The sequence below is a fragment of the Stegodyphus dumicola genome, chromosome 4 (assembly GCF_044657685.1).
Source record: "Stegodyphus dumicola isolate Sdum_Otavi_A_Nest chromosome 4, ASM4465768v1".
Lineage (NCBI taxonomy): Eukaryota > Metazoa > Arthropoda > Arachnida > Araneae > Eresidae > Stegodyphus > Stegodyphus dumicola.
This window is the reverse complement of record NC_140771.1, coordinates 86,397,873-86,420,962: the sequence shown is the minus strand read 5'-3', so window position 1 is coordinate 86,420,962 and position 23,090 is coordinate 86,397,873. Positions and strand designations below refer to the sequence as shown.

The 23,090-nt window shown below is 31.6% G+C and overlaps 1 protein-coding gene and 1 long non-coding RNA gene across 3 annotated transcripts in view; one reads left to right on the top strand and one right to left on the bottom strand.

Annotated features, from left to right (window-relative positions):
- The window catches only part of EMC10 (ER membrane protein complex subunit 10), a 55,062-nt gene extending 37,137 nt beyond the window's left edge, over positions 1–17,925 (bottom strand). Inside the window, exons 1-4 of one of the 2 annotated variants that reach the window (XM_035369033.2) lie at positions 17,878–17,925; positions 8,987–9,034; positions 6,709–6,763; positions 6,510–6,628 (exon numbers count right to left, since the gene is read on the bottom strand). In XM_035369033.2, coding sequence (XP_035224924.2) covers positions 6,510–6,628; positions 6,709–6,763; positions 8,987–9,034; positions 17,878–17,910 — 255 coding nt within the window. In that variant the 5' untranslated portion in view covers positions 17,911–17,925. Of the gene's footprint in view, positions 1–6,509; positions 6,629–6,708; positions 6,764–8,986; positions 9,035–9,126; positions 9,302–17,877 lie in introns of those variants that run through there. The other variant, XM_035369032.2, reaches the window with a different exon arrangement.
- LOC146997596 (uncharacterized) lies at positions 9,341–13,437 on the top strand. The gene is made up of 3 exons (XR_015040705.1): positions 9,341–9,437; positions 9,531–9,589; positions 9,824–13,437. It is a non-coding gene; the product is annotated as an uncharacterized LOC146997596 (long non-coding RNA).
- Positions 17,926–23,090: the final 5,165 nt, after the last annotated feature.

Below are 23,090 nucleotides of genomic sequence, written 5' to 3'. Positions count from 1 at the left end.
TTGATTAGCTAATTTTTTTGCCTCATGTAATTTGGGTAAGGGTTTTTCACATCATTACTGTGTGCAGTGATCACTGGATTATATTTCTTGAAAGTCGCACCTCGGATGAAGACAAAGGAGAACAGGTGGTGATGCGTCTCAAGGAGAGGAGAGAGCAGACAGGCATCGGTATCACTGGCAGAGTATCACTGACACTCTTGGCTTAATGTTCTGAGGAACCAGATTTCCGGATTTGCTCACCAGAAAGGAACCAGATAAAAAGATAACCTGTTAAAAGCTCAAAATGTTACATTTTTGGATATATTGTAATGTTTCCCTGTGCGCTTAAGTAACTTGTGTAAAATAAGTTCTAACTTGAATATGGATAATTTGCATCTTACTTTATAAGGTTTTATCAAATATTCTAATATACATTTAGTGAAATCACGTAAACTGATGACCCGGTGTCACAGCATGCATATGGACTGAAAATTGGGAATCTTATTCCATTGACAAAGCACAAGGCTTAAGTGAATTTTCCTCATCAAAGCTTATAACTAGTCATTTTCTCTTCCGAAATATTTTATTCATTTCCTAACATGGAAAATAATCACACAGATCAAGCTACTGGAAATCTCGCACATGTAGCAGTAAAAGCTCCTCCTTTTTGGTGAGCAAATCCGGAAATCTGGTTCCGGCAGATGGAAAGCCAGTTTACAATGGCCGGTGTAACACATTGGCTGTTTCTACAACCATTCGGTCTCTTCGAATATTTATTCATGCCATTCAGGTTACCGAATGCTACGGCTACATTCCAGAGGTTTATTCATCACATTCCCAGCAGAATGGACTTTTGTGTACTGTACTTTGATGATGTACTGGTAGCATCTGATAATGACACGCAGCACATTTTAAGATGGCGTTCCAGCGATTCACAGATTATGGTATAGTACTAAATGCAGCTAAATGTGTCTCAGGTAAATCAACTGTGAAATTCCTAGGACATATGATAACTTCTGAGGGTATCACTCCTTTGCCAGGGAAAGTTTCAGCAATAGTGAATTTCCCAAAAACAGAAACTGTGAAAGAACTTAGTCATTTTCTGACTATGTGCAATTTTTACAGCCGTTTTATTCCACAAACTGCAAAAACTCAAGCAATACTTAATACTTATCTAAAGGGAGCAATGAAAAATATCAATTGTGCCATCCTTTATCAAAGGCCCCACTCGAAATTGTAGTTGATGCTTCTGACGCAGCTATGGGTGCAGCTCTTCACCAACAAGTTGAAAAAGGATGGCAACCTCTTGCTTTTTACTCAAAAAAAATTATCTCCAAGAAAGCTCCTTGTGTCATATATAGCCTAAAACACTTTCGACATATGGTCGAAGGTCGTGACTTCATTTTACTCACGGACCACAAACCACTTACATTTGCATTTCGGCAAAAAAAAAAAAAAAAAAAAAAAGATAAATGCTTTCCACATCAACTAAAACAACTGGACCTTATCAGCCAATTTACAACTGATATTCACTACTTAAAAGGTTCAGACAATGTGGTAGCGGATACGCTGTCTTAAATACATATAGCTACTATTAGCACACCATCTGCTATCAACTACTACCAACTTGCCAAGGAGTAAGAAAATGATGCAGAATTCCAAAATATTTTATCAGGAAATTCAGCTACTTCATTAGTGCTGCAGCCCCTCCCAATCGGTCAGCCTCCAATTATTCTGCATAGTGATATTTCCACTGCTCACTTTACCCTTTCGCTCCCCAGTCATTTCGTATAACAGTGTTTAGCAGCCTTCACTCTTTCTCACACCTAGGAGTTAAAGCCTCAGTAAAGCTGATCGACAAAAGATATGTTTGGCCTTGAAAGCAGATGTGGCATTAGTGAAATCACCTAAACTGTGCCTACCCATTAAGTTTCATAATTAAGTATTTTTATTTTTCAGAGGATGATCAAAATTCAAACATCAGTTGAATTAAATCCTTCAAAAGACCCTTACCCCTCTGTTTCATTTTCAGACAAATACCAAATTTATAAAAACAAATATATTCATTATCATACACAGACGAGAACATACATCTTTAAAAATCTTTAAAATAAGTCAACTTTAAATGAGAATAAACATCTTAAAATAAGCCAGCTTCATAACAGATAAATTAAAAAAAAACTAAATTTTTAACAAAACTTAACAACTTTAAATTTAAAAGCAAAGTGCGATGTAAACTTCAATGCAGAAAACTTGTCTTTGCGTAATAATGCCTAAAGAATAGTATTAAAGTGTGCCAAATAAAGTGCTGAAGAAGGAGCACTTCCAACTAATGTAATAAGCACAGAGCTTGCAGATAGGAAAAAAATTTGCAGCATTTTCTAGTTAGAGCGGGATGGAAAGGGAAATGTTTTTCCCTTTGAGCCTGTAAAATGTATTATTTCATTAAGGAAGCTGGTATTTGAGAGCATGCTAACCAAGAAAATTCAGAATCCTTATAAAGAACTAATAAAGATTTTACTATAAGAGCAAATTAAAATTCAAATTTATAGGCATGTGCCGCATGCATCACATACCCTAAGATGACATCCCTGAAACATACATACATTCAGATTCTTCATTATTTAATAGTAGAGGTTAGTTACAATTGAGGTTTATGGTTTGCTGTGGCTTGCAAAAAGGCATCTTAAAAGGTCTTTCTTGAGAATCATTCACTTGTATACACCATCTAGTGGTTACAGGTAAAAATATTGTGGGAGAAAAGAAAGCAAGGAGAATATTCATTGTAGTTCTAAATATCGTAGAACAAAACATTGTCATAAAAAATAAAGCAGTTAAAAAATTTCACAGTTTAAAAAACATCATCGTCGAAGATATCATGGTAAAAAATAAAGGGTTGATCTTTACAATATGGTAACTGGTAGTTTGGCGACATTTTGGAGGCGATAAAGGTTATTACCTGGCACTTTGGTAATAATGTGAGCAGTACTCAGTTCCGATTACGCATTATTTTGTGTGAGGGAAATGAGAGATCATGGGATATGTCATGTGATATTAATGGACGAATTACGGTTCTTTAATCGGAAGAGGGGGGAAATCGGGAAAAAATCTGGAAATTTTGTATTTGGCTTTATTCTGTGTTGTGTGAAACAGTGTTCGTGAATTTTTGGATCCCATGGCCGTAACTAAAGTGAATTGGAAATGGGTATTTATGTATGTATTAATTTAATGTATGTGCTCATTTATATTTTAAGTAGTGTTTTTGAATTTAATTATATTTTAATTAAATGATAGTTATTTTGTGAATTTTATGGTTGTAGGAATTTGGTATACGTTTTAGTTGAAGTAAACGTGCATGGAAATAATTTAAATATCTGACAATAAATATTTGTAATGGTTGCGGTATGAATTCGTTGGTGACGTGTATAATGTAATAGATGATTTAGAGGTAAAAGTTTTTGGATATTTTATTTATTTTATATGTGGAAATGTTCATTACTTTTTCGCGATCAGGTAATTTCATATATGTTCTTTTTACCGGGTTTAAAGATTGAGAAAATTGTCATGTATTTTCGTGAAATTTTTCTAATTTGTGAGAAAAAAGCAGTGTACATGGATATAGTGAAGAGTGTGCGCAATGCCATTTTTGTACAATTCCGGGATGTTTTTTTAAGTAAAAATAAGTCGACGTGTACATGGTTTAGTGATATTTTAATTAAATGATAGTTATTTTGTGAATTTTATGTTTGTAGGAATTTGGTACACGTTTAAGTTGAAGTAAATGTGCATGGAAATAATTTAAATATTTGATACTAAGTAGTTGTAATGCTTGCGGTATGAATTCGTTGGTGACGTGTGTAATGTAATAGATGATTTAGAGGTAAAAGTTTTTGGATATTTTATTTATTTTATGTGTGGAAATGTTCATATTTGGAAAGGGTAAATACTTTTTCGCGATCAGGTCATTTCATATATGTTCTTTTTACCGGGTTTAAAGATTGAGAAAATTGTCATGTATTTTCGTGAAATTTTTCTAATTTATGAGAAAAAAGCAGTGTACATGGATATAGTGAAGAGTGAGCGCAATGCCATTTTTGTGCAATTCTGGGATGTTTTTTTAAGTAAAAATAAGTCTGCGTGTACATGGTTTATGTGTATGTGTTATTTTGAAAAACGCGTAAGGAGTATGGTATTGTGCATTTTTTCCCAATTTTGCAGTGAATATTTGTCATGATTAAGCAGTTTTGTTAGATAAAATTTCTAGCATAAGTGTAATTCGGCTAGTAGATTGTTGGAAGAAGTGTTCAGTAGATAAAAAGAAAAGAAACATGTCTTTACTTCGTGAAGACAAAATGGCGGCGGGGAAAAAAAATAGAGGGTTGCTGTAGGAGAGTTGGTCGCCAAATTTTCACCAAAAAACGCCAAGTTACCATAATGTAAAGATCAACCAAATAAAGCACCTACAAATCATCACATGACGATAATATCGCACACGTGCATTTTTCAAGCTTTAAAAGTTATAAATGCATATTTGTATCCTAAAAACAGTAGCAGCAATAAATCTCACTAAACTACATCATTTTAAAATTAATTTTCATTGATTCTATTTAATACAATGATATTTTCTTCTATGTCTTGTTCTTCGTTGCTGCTCTTTCACTATTCAAATATCTCTTTTATTAAATAATGAAGAATCTGTATGTACATATGTTTTTTTGCATAGTGGAAAAACAATGGCACCTACAGCCACCTAATTTTCAACACGTGTAGTCTATCATCCAGACTTGTGCACCTTGAAGACCTAAATTTGAATTTATTTTTTGTTTATTTCAAGTTTAGCCTAAACGTAATACATTTTTTATTAATAAACTCAAATTTAAAAGCATGGTGTTGATACTTGGCAAAATGTAATACATTTACATTTCAAATTCAATCAGAAAACTCAGTGATTTAAAAAAGATATGTTGCCACTTGGTAAAGTGTAAAATATTTGTCTTTCAAATTTAATCTGCCTGTTATTCATTAACAAAATAATCAAATTAAAAGCATTAAATGTAGTTCTTATTAATTACAAGCTGGACCCATGAAATGAAGAATCATTACAATCATGATATATTGTTTAATTTCTTATAACAAATACTTTAGGTGGGATGTCAGACAAGCTTCTTGTATTACAAGAATGAAAGAAGTACAAGCATAACTATTCCAATTTTGGGCATACATATTGTAATAAGTTATCTGTGTCTACATAAAAAAAGTTAGTCTGCAATAAAATAAATATTAAGCTGATCACAACTGCATCTGCTTCTTTCGGAATCAGCTTTCAACATTGTTGTCATAACCTACGACAACATAAAAAAAGTATGCCCATTATAACTATGCCCATTATATTAAATCAATGTGATATGAAATAACACATTTTAGAGAAATTTATTACTTTAATAATATTATTTATTACTTTATTATAATCAATTACTATTTTTAGGACAGAGAGGTGAAATAGCCAAATTAAAAAGTAGAATTAAGAGCCTACTACAGTTAGTTTTTCATTTTATATATTTTTTTACCCTGTATACGAATTTAAAAAAAAAAAAAAAAATATGAATTCTGTATTACTTTTATTTATATCATAATAGGGAAAATTACAATATTTAGAACAAAGTAAGATTCCACCTACCCCCTTTTCCAATACAACTACAGTCAAAAGTCATTAATCCGGACTTGTCGGGACTTCGGCGATTCCGGATTATCGATTTTTCCGGATTATAGATCATCAGTTTAAATCTGGTAAGATGGCATGCAGAAATTACAAAATTAAAAATATGAAACCGTAATTTATGAAATAAAGAAAATTTATGATCTAAAAAGAAAAAGCTTAATATTTATTTGTTTGCTTTATTAAACATTTCTTTCAATGTAAGTTGTTTAAGTTGCTTCGTTTCATGTGATAATACTTTCTCTTTAGTTCTATTAAACAGACATAATTTCTTGTTTAGTTACAAAGTTCTGCTGTTCAAGTCCTATAATTGCTGTGTCGAGAATACCGACTAATTTGTCAATCGAAATTTTTTCATTTTCAATAAAATAACCTCCGTGTCACATTTTTCACTGTCGGAAGCAAATTATAATGACGAGGAAATTGATTTAAATCATATCAAAGACAGAGTACATCGAGATGAAATAGTACATTTAGTAAGGAATTATAAAATAAAAACAAAATAAAATAAAATAAAAACATCTGCCCTGAAGATAAGGATAGTGCTGACAGATCAACTTTCGATTCATTGTGCGCCGTGGCTCATTGTCAACGCGACGCATGCGCACAAAGTTTGTAGCTTTGAGGTCCAGATTATGGGTGTCCGAATTAACAACTTTTGACTGTATTAAGAAAACAAACTATTCCCAAAAGCATTTAACAGTAAAACAATTACTGCCTTTCACAGATGTAAATAAAGAATCTAACTAAACAACAAATGACTGCTGTTTGTAACACAATTATTGATATTTTTATAAGTTACTAAATAACATACTTTTAATTGTTCAATTTCAGGAATGGATAATGAGCTTCCCTGAATCGAGTAAACAGGATCATTTCGTAATGAATGAATAGTAACTGTTCCCCTTGGAACATAAACAGGAGCAACATCACCTGTAAAATTAAAATGTATATATAAATATGGAGTTAAAAATCGCACTGGAACAGAAATAAAAACTATGACTATAGCTTACTAGGTTCTAGAGAATGAAGAATATAAAATGTCACTGCACCATCGAGTTCATCATCCTGAAAAATAGATATAAATACCAAATCAGCAATAACAGGATCTCGAAGCATTAAAAGATAAATTAAAAATGAGAATGCACTTCCATAATTAAATGACTGTTTTTCTTAATTGTATCAATTTATTACAGTTTTTCAATACTTTCTTATAATTATGCCCATACTTAAATAGTTCCAAGATTATCGGCAAGAGTATTTGTCAGTTTCACTAGCAGCCAAAAAAAGGTTTCCCCAAGTTTAGACACTGGACAACCCCCTCAAAAAATAAATAAACATACATAAACACCATTTTTAAACAATGGAATTTTACTTTAAACAATGGAATCTACAAATGTCTAAGAAAAAAAATTTACTTCTAAAAATACATATTACTACTTTGGCCTTAGAATTTTTCTCTTACATTTATATCCACCTTTTTTTTTTTTTTTTTTTTTTTATTTATCAGGACAGAGATTCACAACCAACATCAAGATACTTTATTCTATCCTTACAAATACATGAGTAGTTAATATTATCTGTTGGCTTGGTTACATTCTTTATCTTTTGTTTTTATTATTACAAATGCTTTGAAGGGTCATGATGCCATCTGGCGGTAAACTGTGAAAATTGCTAACATTCAGGGATCCTGACTAAAGAATTGCCCTCAAATGTTGTTTTTTTTAAACAAAAACTGTTGCCAATACCATTAGGACCTACTTTTTTGTGTGCAGTATAATCTCAATTTAAAGATGTAAGAAAGATGTTTAAAGATTATGTACAGTATAATCATAATTAGAGTGGTGATATGAAGATGATAATGCACTAGTCACCTCACATAGACAAGTTGTAAAACAAAGAGTATGTCTTTGACCAAGCCTGTTTTGTCAAATGTTTGTATGTTTGTCCAAGCCTGTAATGCTTTGACACTCAAAGCATTACAGGCTTGGACTCCATTCATTAACCTTGAAATCCTAAACTATCCAAAATGTCATGAATAAGTGACAATTTCAAGAGTAAAATTACAAAATGACCCTCTCACTGTATACCTGGATCATTTTGCTTTCAATACATCCAACCCAAAATCTGACCCAACTTGAGATGGCAGAAATTTTCATGTATAATGAATTAGAAAACTATCTTATCCAGAATTTTATGTCCATAACCCCTGAAGGATTAATGATTTCATAGCTTGGCACAGTAAAGCATTGTTCATTAAAAATCTCTGAAAAATTCATTTTTAGGGTATCTATGGATTAATTACAATTTTATAAAGCCACTTTTAATTACTAATGTTTCTCAATTGTTTGGCCACTAATTAGATAGATAATCAGAACAATAAATACACATAAATATAATTATGCTTTTATAAGATCTATTTTGTCGTAAAAATCACCTAAAATATAATCAAGTAAATAAATCAGACCATTGTTTACCAACAAAGATTTATCAATATGGGTATTTATTAATCTTTCTCCTTTTTAAAAAAAAAACACATCTAGAGTCTCTTTTAAGAGATTATTTTCTTGTTAACTTTCAGTATGTGATATAATGAGAATAACTGTTCCGATATTTAATTTCTACATGTTGCTGAATGAAAAGGCTACTGAAATTTGTAAGTTCAATCTGGATTCATATCTTGGCAAATTTTCATTGCTTTATATGCAACATTAATGCACACTAATATCTTTCAGAAAACCCTCCACAAAACCTGCTTTATCATAATCAATTAAATAAACAAACTAATATTTATTACCTACTGATATTAAATGAGCATAAAAATGTGAAAGATAAAATTTATATATATGAAGTTGTTAAGAGAGTCCATTTTCAGTTAAACTAAAATAGTTGTGAATCCACTCACATATTTTAAGAAATTAAGAGCACTTAAAATTTTTTTTAAAATTAATTAATTAAAAACAATTAAATTTACATACACGGTAATTAACTGTAGTTCGTTTAGTATTTAAACAATGCAATTATTTTATACAGTTTGATAATTACAAGCCTTCTCATTCTCAAATTTTTCAAAATTATTGCGGTGAAAAAAGGTTATTTCTGAGTACATATGGCATAACATATTAAAATGACAATAAATATTATTTTTAGATTTGACGTTAACAAAACTCCACAATAAGACATTTTAATGACATTCCAAAAATTAAATTGAACACAAATGAAAAACTTTAAAAACACATTTTATATCTACATTATAAAACATAACATTTCAGAATTCAAACTTTAATATACCTCCAACAATTTTGTTTGAGCATCGGATTTGGGCGGCCAGTTTGATGCCTATAAAAATTATAATTTATTAATTAAAGGTTCAATTCTCCAAAAAAGAATGCATTTAGTTAACAAATACTCCAAGTCATAGAATAACTTACACATATACAGACTTGTAAAGTATAAATAATAATATAAATAGCAATTTCATAAGATATAATATACTTCATTATGCACAATTTTAATGAACAATTACTGATCAACACATTTTCTAATTCCCTCTTACTTAATGCAGGGAATTCGTTGTTGACAGGTTATCTTCACGAGAAAAAAGGGGGGGAAAATGGGAGGAGTTACGAGATTCTCTGGGTTGCATGAAGATCTACTAATAACTTTCTCGCCAAGTAATTTGGCGTCATCGGCTCATTCTCATTTCTGGAACTGTGGGTGAAGAGTGGTGTGTTTTTGATCCGTAAGTATGCTAAAATTCTACTATAAATTTTTAATACCTTGTTTTCCAAATTTACACATATTGCTTGATTAATTTGAAGTTGTTTGTTTTTAGATGTGCGCAATGGCAAATTTCAGGTTATTTGTCAAATAACCAAGGTTTCTATTTCTCTGGTAAGTGTTTGCTATATATCTTATATTTATTATTAAATTACTGTTTCCATTTTTTTTTTTAAGTAACCACGAAAATTCTAACACATGTAAAAGCTTTACTAGTAAACTTTTGATTGAGGATATTTCAAGTAAATGTGCCATTTTTACTGAATTTGTGTAGAAGTTGCTCTTCGTTATGCCTTTTTTGAGCCAATATGTTAATTAGTTGTATTCTTTTAATGTGTTGTTTTGCAGATTAATGCAGTTTATTTGACAGATGTGTAATGCTGTTTGTTGAAAAATGCATTAGAACCAATGATGGTAAGATCTTGGCCTAGCAAATTGGTAAAATATTACCTGCTCTTAATTACTGAATCATATTGTAGGATAAAATCTGCTGTTTATGTATGAAAATTTGTACTTTATCTCTGATTATGTGGTATATGCCCAGAATTTCATTATTAATGATCAATTCATTAAAATTACTATTTTTAATTGTCTACTTTGTTTTGTGTTGCTGCTGCTCATTCTGCTTTTTTTTTTTTTTTTTTTGAGTAGATATAAAAATTGATTCTTGTTTTTTATTTTTTTTCCCTCAATGTCTCTTTTTATTGTTCTGGTAAATTTTTGAGAAAATTTCAAGTAAATGTACCGTTTTTACTTAGTTTGCATAAAAATTGTTCTTCTTTATGCCTCTTTTGAATAAAAATATCAATTCTTGTTGTATTATTTAATATCTTGTTTTGCATATTAACACAGTTTATTTGACAGATTGAGATGCGATTTGTTGAGAATATTCATTAAAACTAATGCAGGTAAGATCTTGGCCTAACAGATTGGTAAAAGATCTTCTGATCTTAATTACTGAATTTTTTATTATATTCTAGGATAAAATTTTGCCTTTTACGTGTGAAAATTTTTATTTTGTCTGATTATGTGCCAAATTTAATGATTCAAGAAAAATGCCATTTTTGTGTGTAGCTAGTTCGTTGTTGCTGTTCGTCATGCAGTTCTTTTGAATATGTATCAGTTTGAAAATTTATTCTTACATGTGTATTTTTCTCATCCATTTTTGCTGTGCACTTTTCCTGTGAATATTATTTTTATTTAGTCTATATAGAATTTACTCTTTCTACCTTTTTTGAATGAGTATGATGATTAGTTCTTGTTTGTGTTATTTTAATGCCCAACAATTCACTTTCGAATGTTTGTTAATTATAGAAGCTAATTTTACTTTTTGCTTGCAGTTTTTAACTCTGCACCTTTTATCCAGACATAAATAACATCTGCCTTTTCATTTCTAAACTTAAAATATCGCAGTCGGGAAAAGGTTTCAATTTGAAAGGTAGTGGCTTTTCTAATTGCAAGAATTTCTCTTCAGAATTATAATTAACATAGGCTGTGCATTCTCTGCTAAGTATTTCATTTCTCGAAAAGTCTGGTAGACCTTTTAAATCGCAATTTTAATCTTTAATTTTTTTGGATATAATTAAGAATGAATTCATTTGGAAGCAATTTAAAAAATAAAGGCATTAAAATATTTCTGTATAAATCAGTATGGTACTTTTCTGTTTCGCCGGCGCAAATCTCGCCAAGCGCACTTTATTGGCGACAACACATAATACACATAAAAATTGTCAAAAAATGTTGGTTCTAAGATTTTTTTTTATTTTAAAGGCATAAACATTTTAATATCGTTTAAAGTTTTGTAAAAAGACAATAAATTTTTTAAAAAACATTAATTTAAGAATTTACTATGCTTTCATGGTACAACATCCTGATTCGCAGGTTCGTGTCACATGAACCCAAGTGATCTCATTTCACGTAATTCTTTGCTCAAACTACGCTACAAAAATCTAATTCTCTCAATGATTCAGTAATTATCATCACGACACGGGACATCACGACGCACAATGAACTGGAAGTTGATCTGTCAGCACTATCCTTATATTCAGGGCAGATGTTTTTATTTTATTTGGCTTATAATTCCTTACTAAATGTAGTATTTCATCTCAGTGTACTCAGTTTTTGATTATGATTTAATCAAATTTCTCGTCATTATATTACGGATACACATCAAATAGTTTTCTGATTGCAATTTTCTAATTTCGATTATGCGTAATGTATTCTTTAGGCATGCGCTTTGAAAGAAATGTTTAATAAAGTAAACAAATAAATAATTTTTTATTGTATATTTTAATACCCTTTAGATCATAATTGCTCTTTTTTTCATAAATTAAGTTTTCATATTTTTAATTTTATGTTTTCTTCATGCCATCTTACCAGATTTAAATTGATGATCTGTAATCCGGAATCGCCGAAGTCCCGACGAGTCTGGATTAAAGACTTTTGAGTGTAGTAATTGTAGAAATTTATCTGAATGTCTCCTGTGGACTTTCATTTAATAGATAACTAAAGCCAGTATGGAAATTAGGACATTTTGATATTGAAGAACAATTCATTGCTGCCTACTCTCCTTTTTTTAATTTTTAGTCTTAACAAAGGAAAATGTTTCTCAGAAATAAATGGAATGTATTTAATTAATTAAACTTAATTAGGCAAATTCCATTCCCTCAATCTCTAATGATTTTCAGAATTTTTAAATTCTTTTTCGTTTGGTCAGAGTTGTCTTAATCTGTAGTCATTTCTAAATTTTTATATGAAGATTTAAAAAATGGAATTAGCCAAATAATATAAGAATTAAATGTTAATATATTTTACAACAGAATTGAATTTCAAATAGTTCAAAAATCTAGTCCATGTAAATTTGAACTGAATTTTAATTTGATTTTTCTATTAATTCATTACATTTATTTAGGTGCGTAGAATGTGAACATGGTAAATAAAATGTCAAGTACCCATTCCTCAGTATATTTTGGTGGGGAAAAACTTCTGAAATTTATGTCCAGTTTGTAGTACTATTATTCAGTTAACTTCATATTTGTTTAGGAATTTCACAGGGTGGGTGATCTTCTGTGCAAGATACTGAGAAAATTTTGATATTCTTTATGCTAAGAATAATTTCAAGAATTAATAAATTTCAGTTTTTTTTTTATATGATAGACTGATTATTCAAAGTAATATACACCAAGGTCACCTTGGATGATCAAGAGCTTGTATCATACATGCATATTAACTGTTATAGGATAGCTATGGACTTTGGTCCTTCAAATTGTTTTATTAATATATATACAGTATTTAAGGAACTACAAAAGGGTGGAATGTAGTAAATAAAACATTTTTGCTTCTGATAGAAGTGTACAACTGACTGAAAAATGTAACAGCCATCATTAAAATTCAACATCATTTGAGAGATCTTTCTTAAGTATAGTACATACTTTTAAAAAATGAAACTGTATATATGAATTTTTGAAATAATGTAACATATTAAAAGAAGATAAATTATGTATTGAAATGAATTATGCATTCAGTATTCCAATAAATTTTCCATTTTATACATTCTTAAATCAATATAAGAATTATCAGTATTTTTTAAATCATTAGTGTATGTGTTTTAGGAAAACTTTGGTTTAAATTCAGGCTTAGATACTAAGAGTTCTGTTTTATGAAGCATAAGTATCTAATATTTGTTTTGCAATTAAGTTGAACTCAAATCATTAAATGTGAATGACATAATAGAAAAAAATCAGAGTTATTTTAATGACTGTAATGATGATATGTTATCTCTTATCACAAGAAAATACTTGGTATTTTATTTCAAGAAAAAAAAAAAAAAAAAAAAAAACAGCTGGGATGTTCTGTGGAGCAAGGTTTTTAAATTTTTAAATCCTGTTCCTAGAGCAGACTTGCTAGTTCTTGGTTGCTCACTGATTTTTTAGATAAACTTGAACTTCCCTACCATACTTTTAAAATGAACATCGAGAAACTGCCAAAGACTGCTGATATTGAACGTATCAAATCTGAAATAAAAGAAATGGAAATACCCATTCAAAAAAACTGCTACAGTCAAAAGTCGTTAATCCGGACTCGTCGGGACTTCGGCAATTCCGGATTATCGATTTTTCCGGATTATAGATCATCAGTTTAAATCTCGTAGGATGGCATGCAGAAATTCTAAAATTAAAAATATGAAACCGTAATTTATGAAATAAAGAACAATTATGATCTAAAGGGTATCAAAATTTACAAAAAGAAAAAGCTTAATATTTATTTGTTTACTTAAATAAACATTTCTTTCAATGTAAGTTGTTTAAGTTTTGCTTCGTTTCATGTGATAATACTTTCTCTTTAATTCTATTAAACAGACATAATTTCTTGTTCAGTTACAAAGTTCCGCTGTTCAAGTCCTATAATTGCTGTGTCAAGAACACCGACTAATTTGTCAATCGAAATTTTTTCGTTTTCAATAACCTCTGTTACTTTTCTTTGCTATCGGAAGCGAATTATAATGACGAGGAACTTGTTTTAAATCATATCAAAGACGGAGCATATCGAAATGAAATACTACATTTGGTAAGGAATTATAAGCCAAATAAAATAAAAACATCTGATCTTCAATTATAAGCCAAATAAAATAAAAACATCTGCCCTGAAGATAAAGGATAGTGCTGACAGATAACTTCCAATTCATTACGCGCCCGCCGCGCGGCGTTCCTCCCGCCGAGCAGCATGAAATTGATAAACAGATTTCGGATTTCAAAACATACTTTCGCTTTAGATCCTTTACATATTAACAAATACATATCGGAAATTCTATTTGATATAATCGAAAATTTAAGCTTACTTTTATAAAATTGCTCTTACAGTCTGCAAAAAATAATAAGCCGGATCCAATTCGAAAATTAAGGAACAACGCAATCATCAACATTAACTGAAATAGATAATTAGATAATTTTAGCTTATACGTCCATTATACATAAAACGCGCACGCGAAAACGTATTCTGCACTTGCGCACACTCATATGCGCAGTAGTTAAAGGTCTTACGCGCGCGCGTAAGCGCCTATGCGCATGTGTCAACGCGGCGCATGCGCAGAAAGTTTTTAGTTTTGAGGTCCGGATTATAGATCATTCTGAATTATGGGTGTCCGAATTAACGACTTTTGACTGTATATACTTAGCTGAATGCACCCGCAATAAAGAAGGTAAAGCTATATATGACATAAAGAAATTAAGAGGACTCGACGTGTTCGTGGAAACCTTACAAATCTCGCCCTGGCCCCATGCAATGCCATAAGTGCCAGCGGTACGGGCATACACGGGATCACCGCAAATACAAAGCATGCTGTTTAAAATGTGCAAAACCTCACAAGACCTATACTTGCTCCCAAAGAAAAAATGATAAAGATAAACCTCCAGTCTGTGCCCTCTGCGGAGCAGATCACATTTCTTCTTTTAAAGGTTGCCCTGAGCACCCATTTAATATACAGAAACAGATTGAAGAAAATAGAAGCGACGAAGAATCAATTCCATTACGACAAAAACGAATTCCAGGCGCTCAATCCGAAGGAGATCCCTAAACGTAGTCCTGCCTGTCAACAATCATCCAGAGATGAAAACCAACCGAAAGGATCAAAAACTAGCCAATTAGGATTTTATGAGAGGTTAAAGTTACAAATTAAAGATTTCTTCTAAAAATTTAAAAGTGCTAAAGGAATATTTGAAAAATTAGAGGTCGGCATGGCCGTTTTTGATTATCTGTCAAATATTGATTATGAATTTTAAGCCGATTCATAATATTCCTAATCTTATTTTAGCTACCAAAAGCTTTATAAAAATTAATTTCTTCAATGCTAACGGTATCCGTAAGCAACAACCTCAGCTCATCTCTTACCTCCAAAAATAACTTTTACAAGTCCTTAGGGGATGGATAAACATGTAGTGGTAAAGGCCTTTGGGTTGAACACCACTTAACGAATGATGATCTCCGATCTCCGACCTCCAAAAACATGACACTGATGTCATGTTAGTCAATGAAACACATCTTCGAGCTTGTGACAGATTCAGAATTCATGGCTATCAGAGAGGATAGACCCCAAAACAGAGGAGGCAAAAATGCTATCATAATTAAAAGCCATAATAAAGCCTCTAAATTATCAAAAAACGTAAAGCCAAGGCTTTGATAATATCTCAAATGAAGGGTTACAGGCACTGCCTAACAGATGTATAGTACTTATCACCAATATTTTCAACGCATGCATTCGTCACTGCTATTTTCCCTCTCAGTGGAAGCATTCAATAATTATTAACATCTTGAAACCTGGAAAAGACCTTAAATATGCCAAAAATTATAGACCCATCAGCCTGGTACCGGCTCTCTGCAAAGTTTTTGAACGTGTCATCAGTACAAGACTTACCAAATTGGCATTGATAGGAACCAATTTGGTTTCCGAAAGGGACACTGTACTACTCATCAGATACTCCACCCGGTAGAATTTATCGCCCAAGAATTTAGAAAAAAGAATGGTGTAGCAGCATGCTTTCTCGATTTTGAGAAGGCATTTGACCGAGTCTGGCATGCTTGGCTTACTCCACAAATTGTCAAATTTCCTTCTGCCTAATAGCTTCATTAAACTTACCTACTCTTATCTCTACTGTCGCACGTTTTAAGTAAAGATGTGGAGAAATTCTCTCATCAAGAAAGAGATTTTCCGAGGCGTCCCTCAAGGGTCTGTTTGACCGAAATATTTTAATATTTTTATAAATGACATGCCTGTCCCACTACACTCAAGTATTTATAAATATGCGGACAATACAGTTATCTTAACCAGCTCTAGAAATCCACAAAATGGTCTTGACAAACTCCAAATGCAAGCTAATCTAATCAACAAATACTGTGAAATTTGGAAAATTAAACTTAACGCAGATAAATGTTGGGTTGTTTTATATCGCAGATACAGAAAAAATTTTCCAGTTAATTCCAATATTAAAATAGATAATTCACCTGTTCCAGTAGCAAGCTCATATAAATACCTAGGAGTGTACGTCGACAAAGCTTTAAATTTCAAGGACCATATCCAGTATACCATCAATAAAGCTAATGCAGCATTTATGTCTCTTTATTCCCTGCTTGGAAGGAAATCTAAATTAAATCTGAATACTAAAAGAAATCTTTATATCACTCACATCAGACCAATTCTACTCTATGCAGTTCCTGCATGGGCAACAGCCGGATAAACTGAACGCTAAAAAAAAAAAGTCTTACCTAATAAGATTCTTCGTAGCATAACAAATGCCCCTTGGTTTGTGCGGAACGCGCAAATCCATAAGAATTTAAATATTCTCCCGATTATGATCAAATACTAACTACAGCACACAACTTCTTTGAAAAACTGAAAAACTCACAATACCTAGCCATTAAAGAACCCACAGATAAAAGACCGCGAACTATACATCATAATGCATTATGGTGGTAGTGTACAGTGTATATCTTTTATTTCTACTTATTTTACGTATCTTATTACTCTTTATTAATCAAGATCAGTTTACGTTATGCACAAAGCTTATGGACTTTGATTGCAACTTATATTTCTTACTTATTATTTTCATTTAACCAAGAATTTATTTAGTACTGTGTAGTGTTTAAAGCAAAGACTTTGCTTTCAGAGAAAATTTTAGTTCGCGGTTTTATGACTCCTTCACTCGCTATTGGCCACCTCGCATCACGTGGTGTTTACTGTGCAACTTTAAAGAAATTAATTTTCTAACATGATTATTTAATTTTACTTTACCCAAATTGTGTTTCTGAAGAATAAGGACATTATTAAATCTTCAAATTCACCTTTTTTTTTGGAACTCTACTGACTTATTTGGGCTACAATGAACCTCTGGTTGAGGCGATACCCCCATTTTAATGGATAATAAAGAGCGAAATAATGATATATTTCATTGGCGACTCGCATGCCATGGCAGCGGTATTATAAATATAACAAACTTGCTAATACTTCACGGACATAATTGATGTTTTCTAAAATCAAAGTTTTTTAGGGTACTTAAAAAGAATCTTTATTTAACACGTGGGTGTGTAATCTTTATTTACCACAGTGCCACAGCAAAATCTGGTAAAATAGTCTGTCGGATAATTTTTTTTTTAATTCTAGTGGTTTCGTGTCTCCTTTATCCTAAAAATCAGTTCAGTACCTAATCTGAATATATTTTTATGAATATTTAATAAATAGATAAACAAATAACAGGTTTAAAATATAAATCCCATTTATATTTTAAACAATAAATTTATTACATTTCAGTTCATTGTAAATTAACACAAGAGTTCTATGTCTCAATAGGAAAAATTGGTAAAATTAGACAAATACTGTATTACAATACAAATAATACAACATAATACATAACCAAAAATAAATAACTTAGTGAAAGTGTAAACATCTTAAAAAATATTGCTAGTCTTGTATTCTTTCAATAAACAACACAATCCCATTTAATTATAACTTCGTTGTTTTACTTCATAAATAATGATTACTTATTGCAACAAAATCTATATTAAAATCAGATAATAATCTATGAAATAAAGCTTCCAGAAGCCGAAACCAAGAATACGAACAACTTTCTGAATGTAGAAATAATTTTAACTATATAAATTGATCCATTTGTGAAGCACCGATGACTCACACAGCTTTAAACAATACAAAATTTAAGTCACACTCGATGAGCATGGCTCCGAAAAGTAAGGCCGCTTTGAATAATCGATGATGTACATGGCAGTCAATGTGTTAAAGTGCATGTAAAAACTCAATTACTAAAATAATTTTTTAGCTAATCGTGCATAGTTTAATATCTGTACAGCTTAAAAAGAACTGTGTAAACTGTTTCATTTGACTTATGAATAATTTAGTGGGCAGTTTTTTTATTACGCACATCGGTGCTACATAAACTGCCATAAAAAATCAGCTAGAGTAAGCTAATGTTTGGTCTTCATGACAGCTGGACGTGCTAGTCATGAGAACAGGCAAAGGCCAAATGCGATAATTCTTTATATCATGACCTGCATTCTCAAATATAATTTTTTAAAACTGTTTTCGATAATTCGAATAATGTTATATACCAAGTTCGCAATGCTAAAAATGAAAAAAGTGGCAAGCATATTAAAAAAATGTGTTTAAATTATAGCGATTTAAAAATCTTGTTAACTGATAAATGTACGAATTATTTAAAATTTATAAAAAGTATTGTCAGTCTGTTATTGAACAGTTACATTATTTATTATATTTGTGAGACGAAAATGCATAGTTTCTAGAGATTCTTAGATTCAATAACGGTAACTGTTAAAAGTTAGCTTTAAAAAAAAAAAAAAAAAATGTGGATATTGTCTTTAAATATGATTAAAAAAATGGCATAACATTTGCATCATATTCAAATATCCCACGAAATAATTTAAAAAAAGTTTTCCTTTATTTAATTAACAGGGCATAACATGAAATCATTCACAAATATTCAAACGTGATGAAATCGTTCATCACCTTATTTGTGACGGAATAAAACAAAATGCAGTAAATTCTCTAGTTGCGTCCATCTCTGAAAAGAACAAAATATGTCTTAAGACTAATATCGGTACTGAAAATCACTTTCGCATGAGATCGAAATCATATGGAACCTTGAGAAGTAGAGAGGATCACCTCAAAAACAGGTAAGATCCTGAATACTGTTAGTTTTTAAAAAAGTTGAAATAACTTAATTTTTTAGAACTATCTTGAAACTGAAAGCGAAACTAACGATATATTATTTCAGTTAGGTGTTGCGTTGTTTAGAATAAAGACATAAATATAGGAGAACTTCATTAATGTTTCTTAAACTTTTTATTTACACAGGAGTTCATCTGTCAAATTTATTGTAAATCACTTAAAATTGCTGAATATGAATTATTTTAAAATTACGCTTTGAATATACATTTATAACAGAGAAAGGAATGTGACATTCCAAGTCATTTTATGTCTCATGATTATCAATAAAGCTCTAAATAAACATCGGTAAAATAAATTAACATCTCTTTAAGATCTAATATGAGGTACGGTCTTTTCTACAGCCAGACAGGTCGTGTATCGTGACGGCATACTAGACAGGACGCAGATGAAGAGCCCCTATGGCAGTCGGTCTCATTCCTGCAACAAGATAGTTTTCAACTCCAGGATGGTTCTTGGAGGGGGGAAAATTGCCCTCCTAAGAGCGTCCCAGACATGCTTTATAGGGATATATTATTTCAGTTAGGTGTTGCGTTGTTTAGCCAGGTGGCAAATATCCTCACTTTCCAGGTTACTGTTGACCAGCTGAGCCCTATGTGGACGAGCTTTGTCATCCATTAACAGGAACACCGGACCCACTGCGCTCCTGAAACATACGATCTAAGATTGCCTCTCTATAACTCATAGAAATCAGAAAGCCTTTGTCAAACATATGAAGGGGGTGTGGGGCCGTTCAGCATAATACCTACCCAACTATTACACCTCCACCACCGTAATGATCCTTTCCCATGATGAGGGGAGGGATGGTATCGTGTTCCAGGCTCTTTCCAGATGCAGACACAATAAGAATCAATAACCAGGCATATCTCGGCTCGTATAAAAAGCACGCACTGAAGTCTGTGTATTGAAGTGAGCAGAACGCAAATAGCAGGTCTTTTGGCATACAGCCCTATCTCATGAAGCCTTCAGACAACTGTAAACCGTGAAACTCGGATTTCAGCGGCAGCATATAGCTCAGGTGAGAGTTGTGAATCTGTAGCAGTTCTGTGTCGCAGCGCTGAAAGAGGCAAATAGTGAGTTTCAATCGTCGTTGTGGATTTTGGTCGGCTTTGGACCTTGGTTGTGGATCTTGGTCGAACTTTTCAAAGTCCTGAAACTGTTTCCATAAATTGCTGACGACACTGGGTGTCACATTGAGCTCTTTAACTACCTCCGCTTCTGATTGATCTGGCGACAATCTACCGTTAATCGCCGAGCGTGGCTTTGAAACAAACATGTAACTAACCGGCTTTTACCCGAATCTGGGCCCGAATCTCTTCTAGGCCATTGGCTTTATACATACACACCGTAATCGGCAGAACTCTATAGCAAATTACTGTGGCTACCATTGCATTCAACTCTTTGATTCCATCGCAGAAGTGGACGCTAGTCCGAACTGGTGATAAAAAATTTTCCAACATGTAGATAGGTGATTTACTGTAAAGTGGTGCCAACTAGTGGTTATGGAACACATGAAATGGAGGGATGAAAAAATCCTCGAAGTCTCTGATATACACAGCAAAGGGGCAATGAAATAAGAATACAAATGAAGTGTAATATAATTTAGATATTAAAAAAGGAGATATCAAATATACACAAATATATACAGGTTCAATCAATGCAGAATAATATCCAGTATTGTAATGAATTGTTGAAAACCCCTCGTGCGCTGACATTCTTTTCATGATCATAGCTCCGCAGATACGCACATGTAAGATTACGTATTCGACTCTGAATATTTGCACAATTCTTTGGCGGCATAATTAGTACCTTAGATTCAAAACCTTTCTTAAAAATAAACATAATTTGCAAATTCTCTTAATTTTGCCCACGAGTGACTTAATGAAAAGTTCATTGAATTAAATTCAGTAATTTTTTTTAATTCCCTGTGCTATAGTCATTAAGTTTGTCAATTAAGGATGCAAAAATATCATTTCAAACAATTAATAGTAATCAAAGTGTGACATAATTCATGAAATTTTTCATTAAATCAGGATATTGTCAAGTCGAGGTTATTTTTACTTAATCATATTTTAGGAAAATGCTGAAACTTTAGTATATGTTTCCAAACTGCCCAGATCTTTTATGCATGCAAATAAAAATATTGTTTTTCTTTTTTTATTTTAATATAAGATAAATTTTCCCGATTTCATACACTTCAGATCAAATTAATAAAATAAATTGTTAATTCAAAGTCTGGAGCTTAATGAAATGACAATTCTCTTTCAGTATTGTCAGTGTATGGTGTCTAAAACACAGGACTAGTCACCTGGTGAAGTACAGATGACATAATTTTTAGAATTCAGAAATTTACTTGATGGCAAAATCTTGAAGATATATAGATTACATTGGGAAGCCAGTCAGAACGTTCTCTTCCTTTTTTAAACCTCTTGCTATTGAACAAGGACCAAAATTCTTATGCATATATGACATGTTCTTGTATTGCCTTCTTTATAGAACTTAATAAATTTTAAAACAAATTGCAGTTATATTCCTTTGAAGAATTCTATCTCTTAATTATTATAAAAATCAAAATTAAATAAAGATATAAAAAAGGATGCTCATTATTTTTGAAGTTTTAATGTGAAAGATAAAATAAATATTACACTACACTGAATTATAATTTCTGAAAACTGGCAATTACAGTCAAAAGTCGTTAATTCGGACACCCATAATCCGGACCTCAAAACTAAAAACTTTCTGCGCATGCGCATAGGCGTTTACGCGTGCGCGTAAGACCTTTACGGCTGCGAAAATACATGTGCGCATGCGCATAATACGTTTACGCATGCGCGTTTAATGTATAAAGGACGGTATAAGCTAAAATTATCTAATTATCTATTTCAGTTAATGTTGCAGATTGCGTTGTTCTTTAATCTTCGAATTGGATCCGGCTTATGATTTTTTGCAGACTGTTAGAGCAATTTTATAAAAGTAAGCTTAAACTTCCGATTATGTCAAATAGAATTTCCGATATATATTTACTAATATGTAAAGGATCTACAAAGCGAAAGTATGTTTTGAAGTCCATTAAACAGAAAGTGGAATTGCTGCAAAAAAGGGATAAAGACATATCCTTTGATTATCTAATCATTCCGGAATATGTTTATCAATTTCACGCTGCTCTGCGGGGGAAGAGAAACGACACGGCGCGCAATGAATTGGAAGTTGATTTGTTAGCACTATCCTTATCTTCAGGGCAGATGTTTTTATTTTATTTGGCTTATAATTCTTTACTAAATGTAGTATTTCATCTCGATGTACTCGGTCTTTGATATGATTTAAATCAAGTTCCTAGTCATTATAATTCGCTTCCGATAGTGAAGAAAGTGACTCAGAGGTTATTGATTTGATATTTGAAACGAAAAAATTTCGATTGACAAATTAGTCGGTATTCTCGACCAGCAATTGTAGGACTTGAACAGCGGAACTTTGTAACTAAACAAGAAATTATGTCTGTTTAATAGAATTAAAGAGAAAGTATTATCACAGGAAACGAAGCAAATTAAACAACTTACATTGAAAGAAATGTTTAATAAAATAAACAAATAAATATTTAGCTTTTTCTTTTTGTAAATTTTGATACCCTTTAGATCATAATTCCTCTTTATTTCATAAGTTACGGTTTCATATTTTTAATTTTATAATTTCTGCATGCCACCTTACCAGATTTAAACTGATGATCTATAATCCGGAAAAATCGATAATCCGGAATCGCCGAAGTCCCAACGAGTCCGGATTAACGATTTTTGACTGTATTATGCAGCAAGGATGATAAATACTTCAATAGAATAACAAAATGTAGCCCAACAAAGATTCAAGAAAAAGATT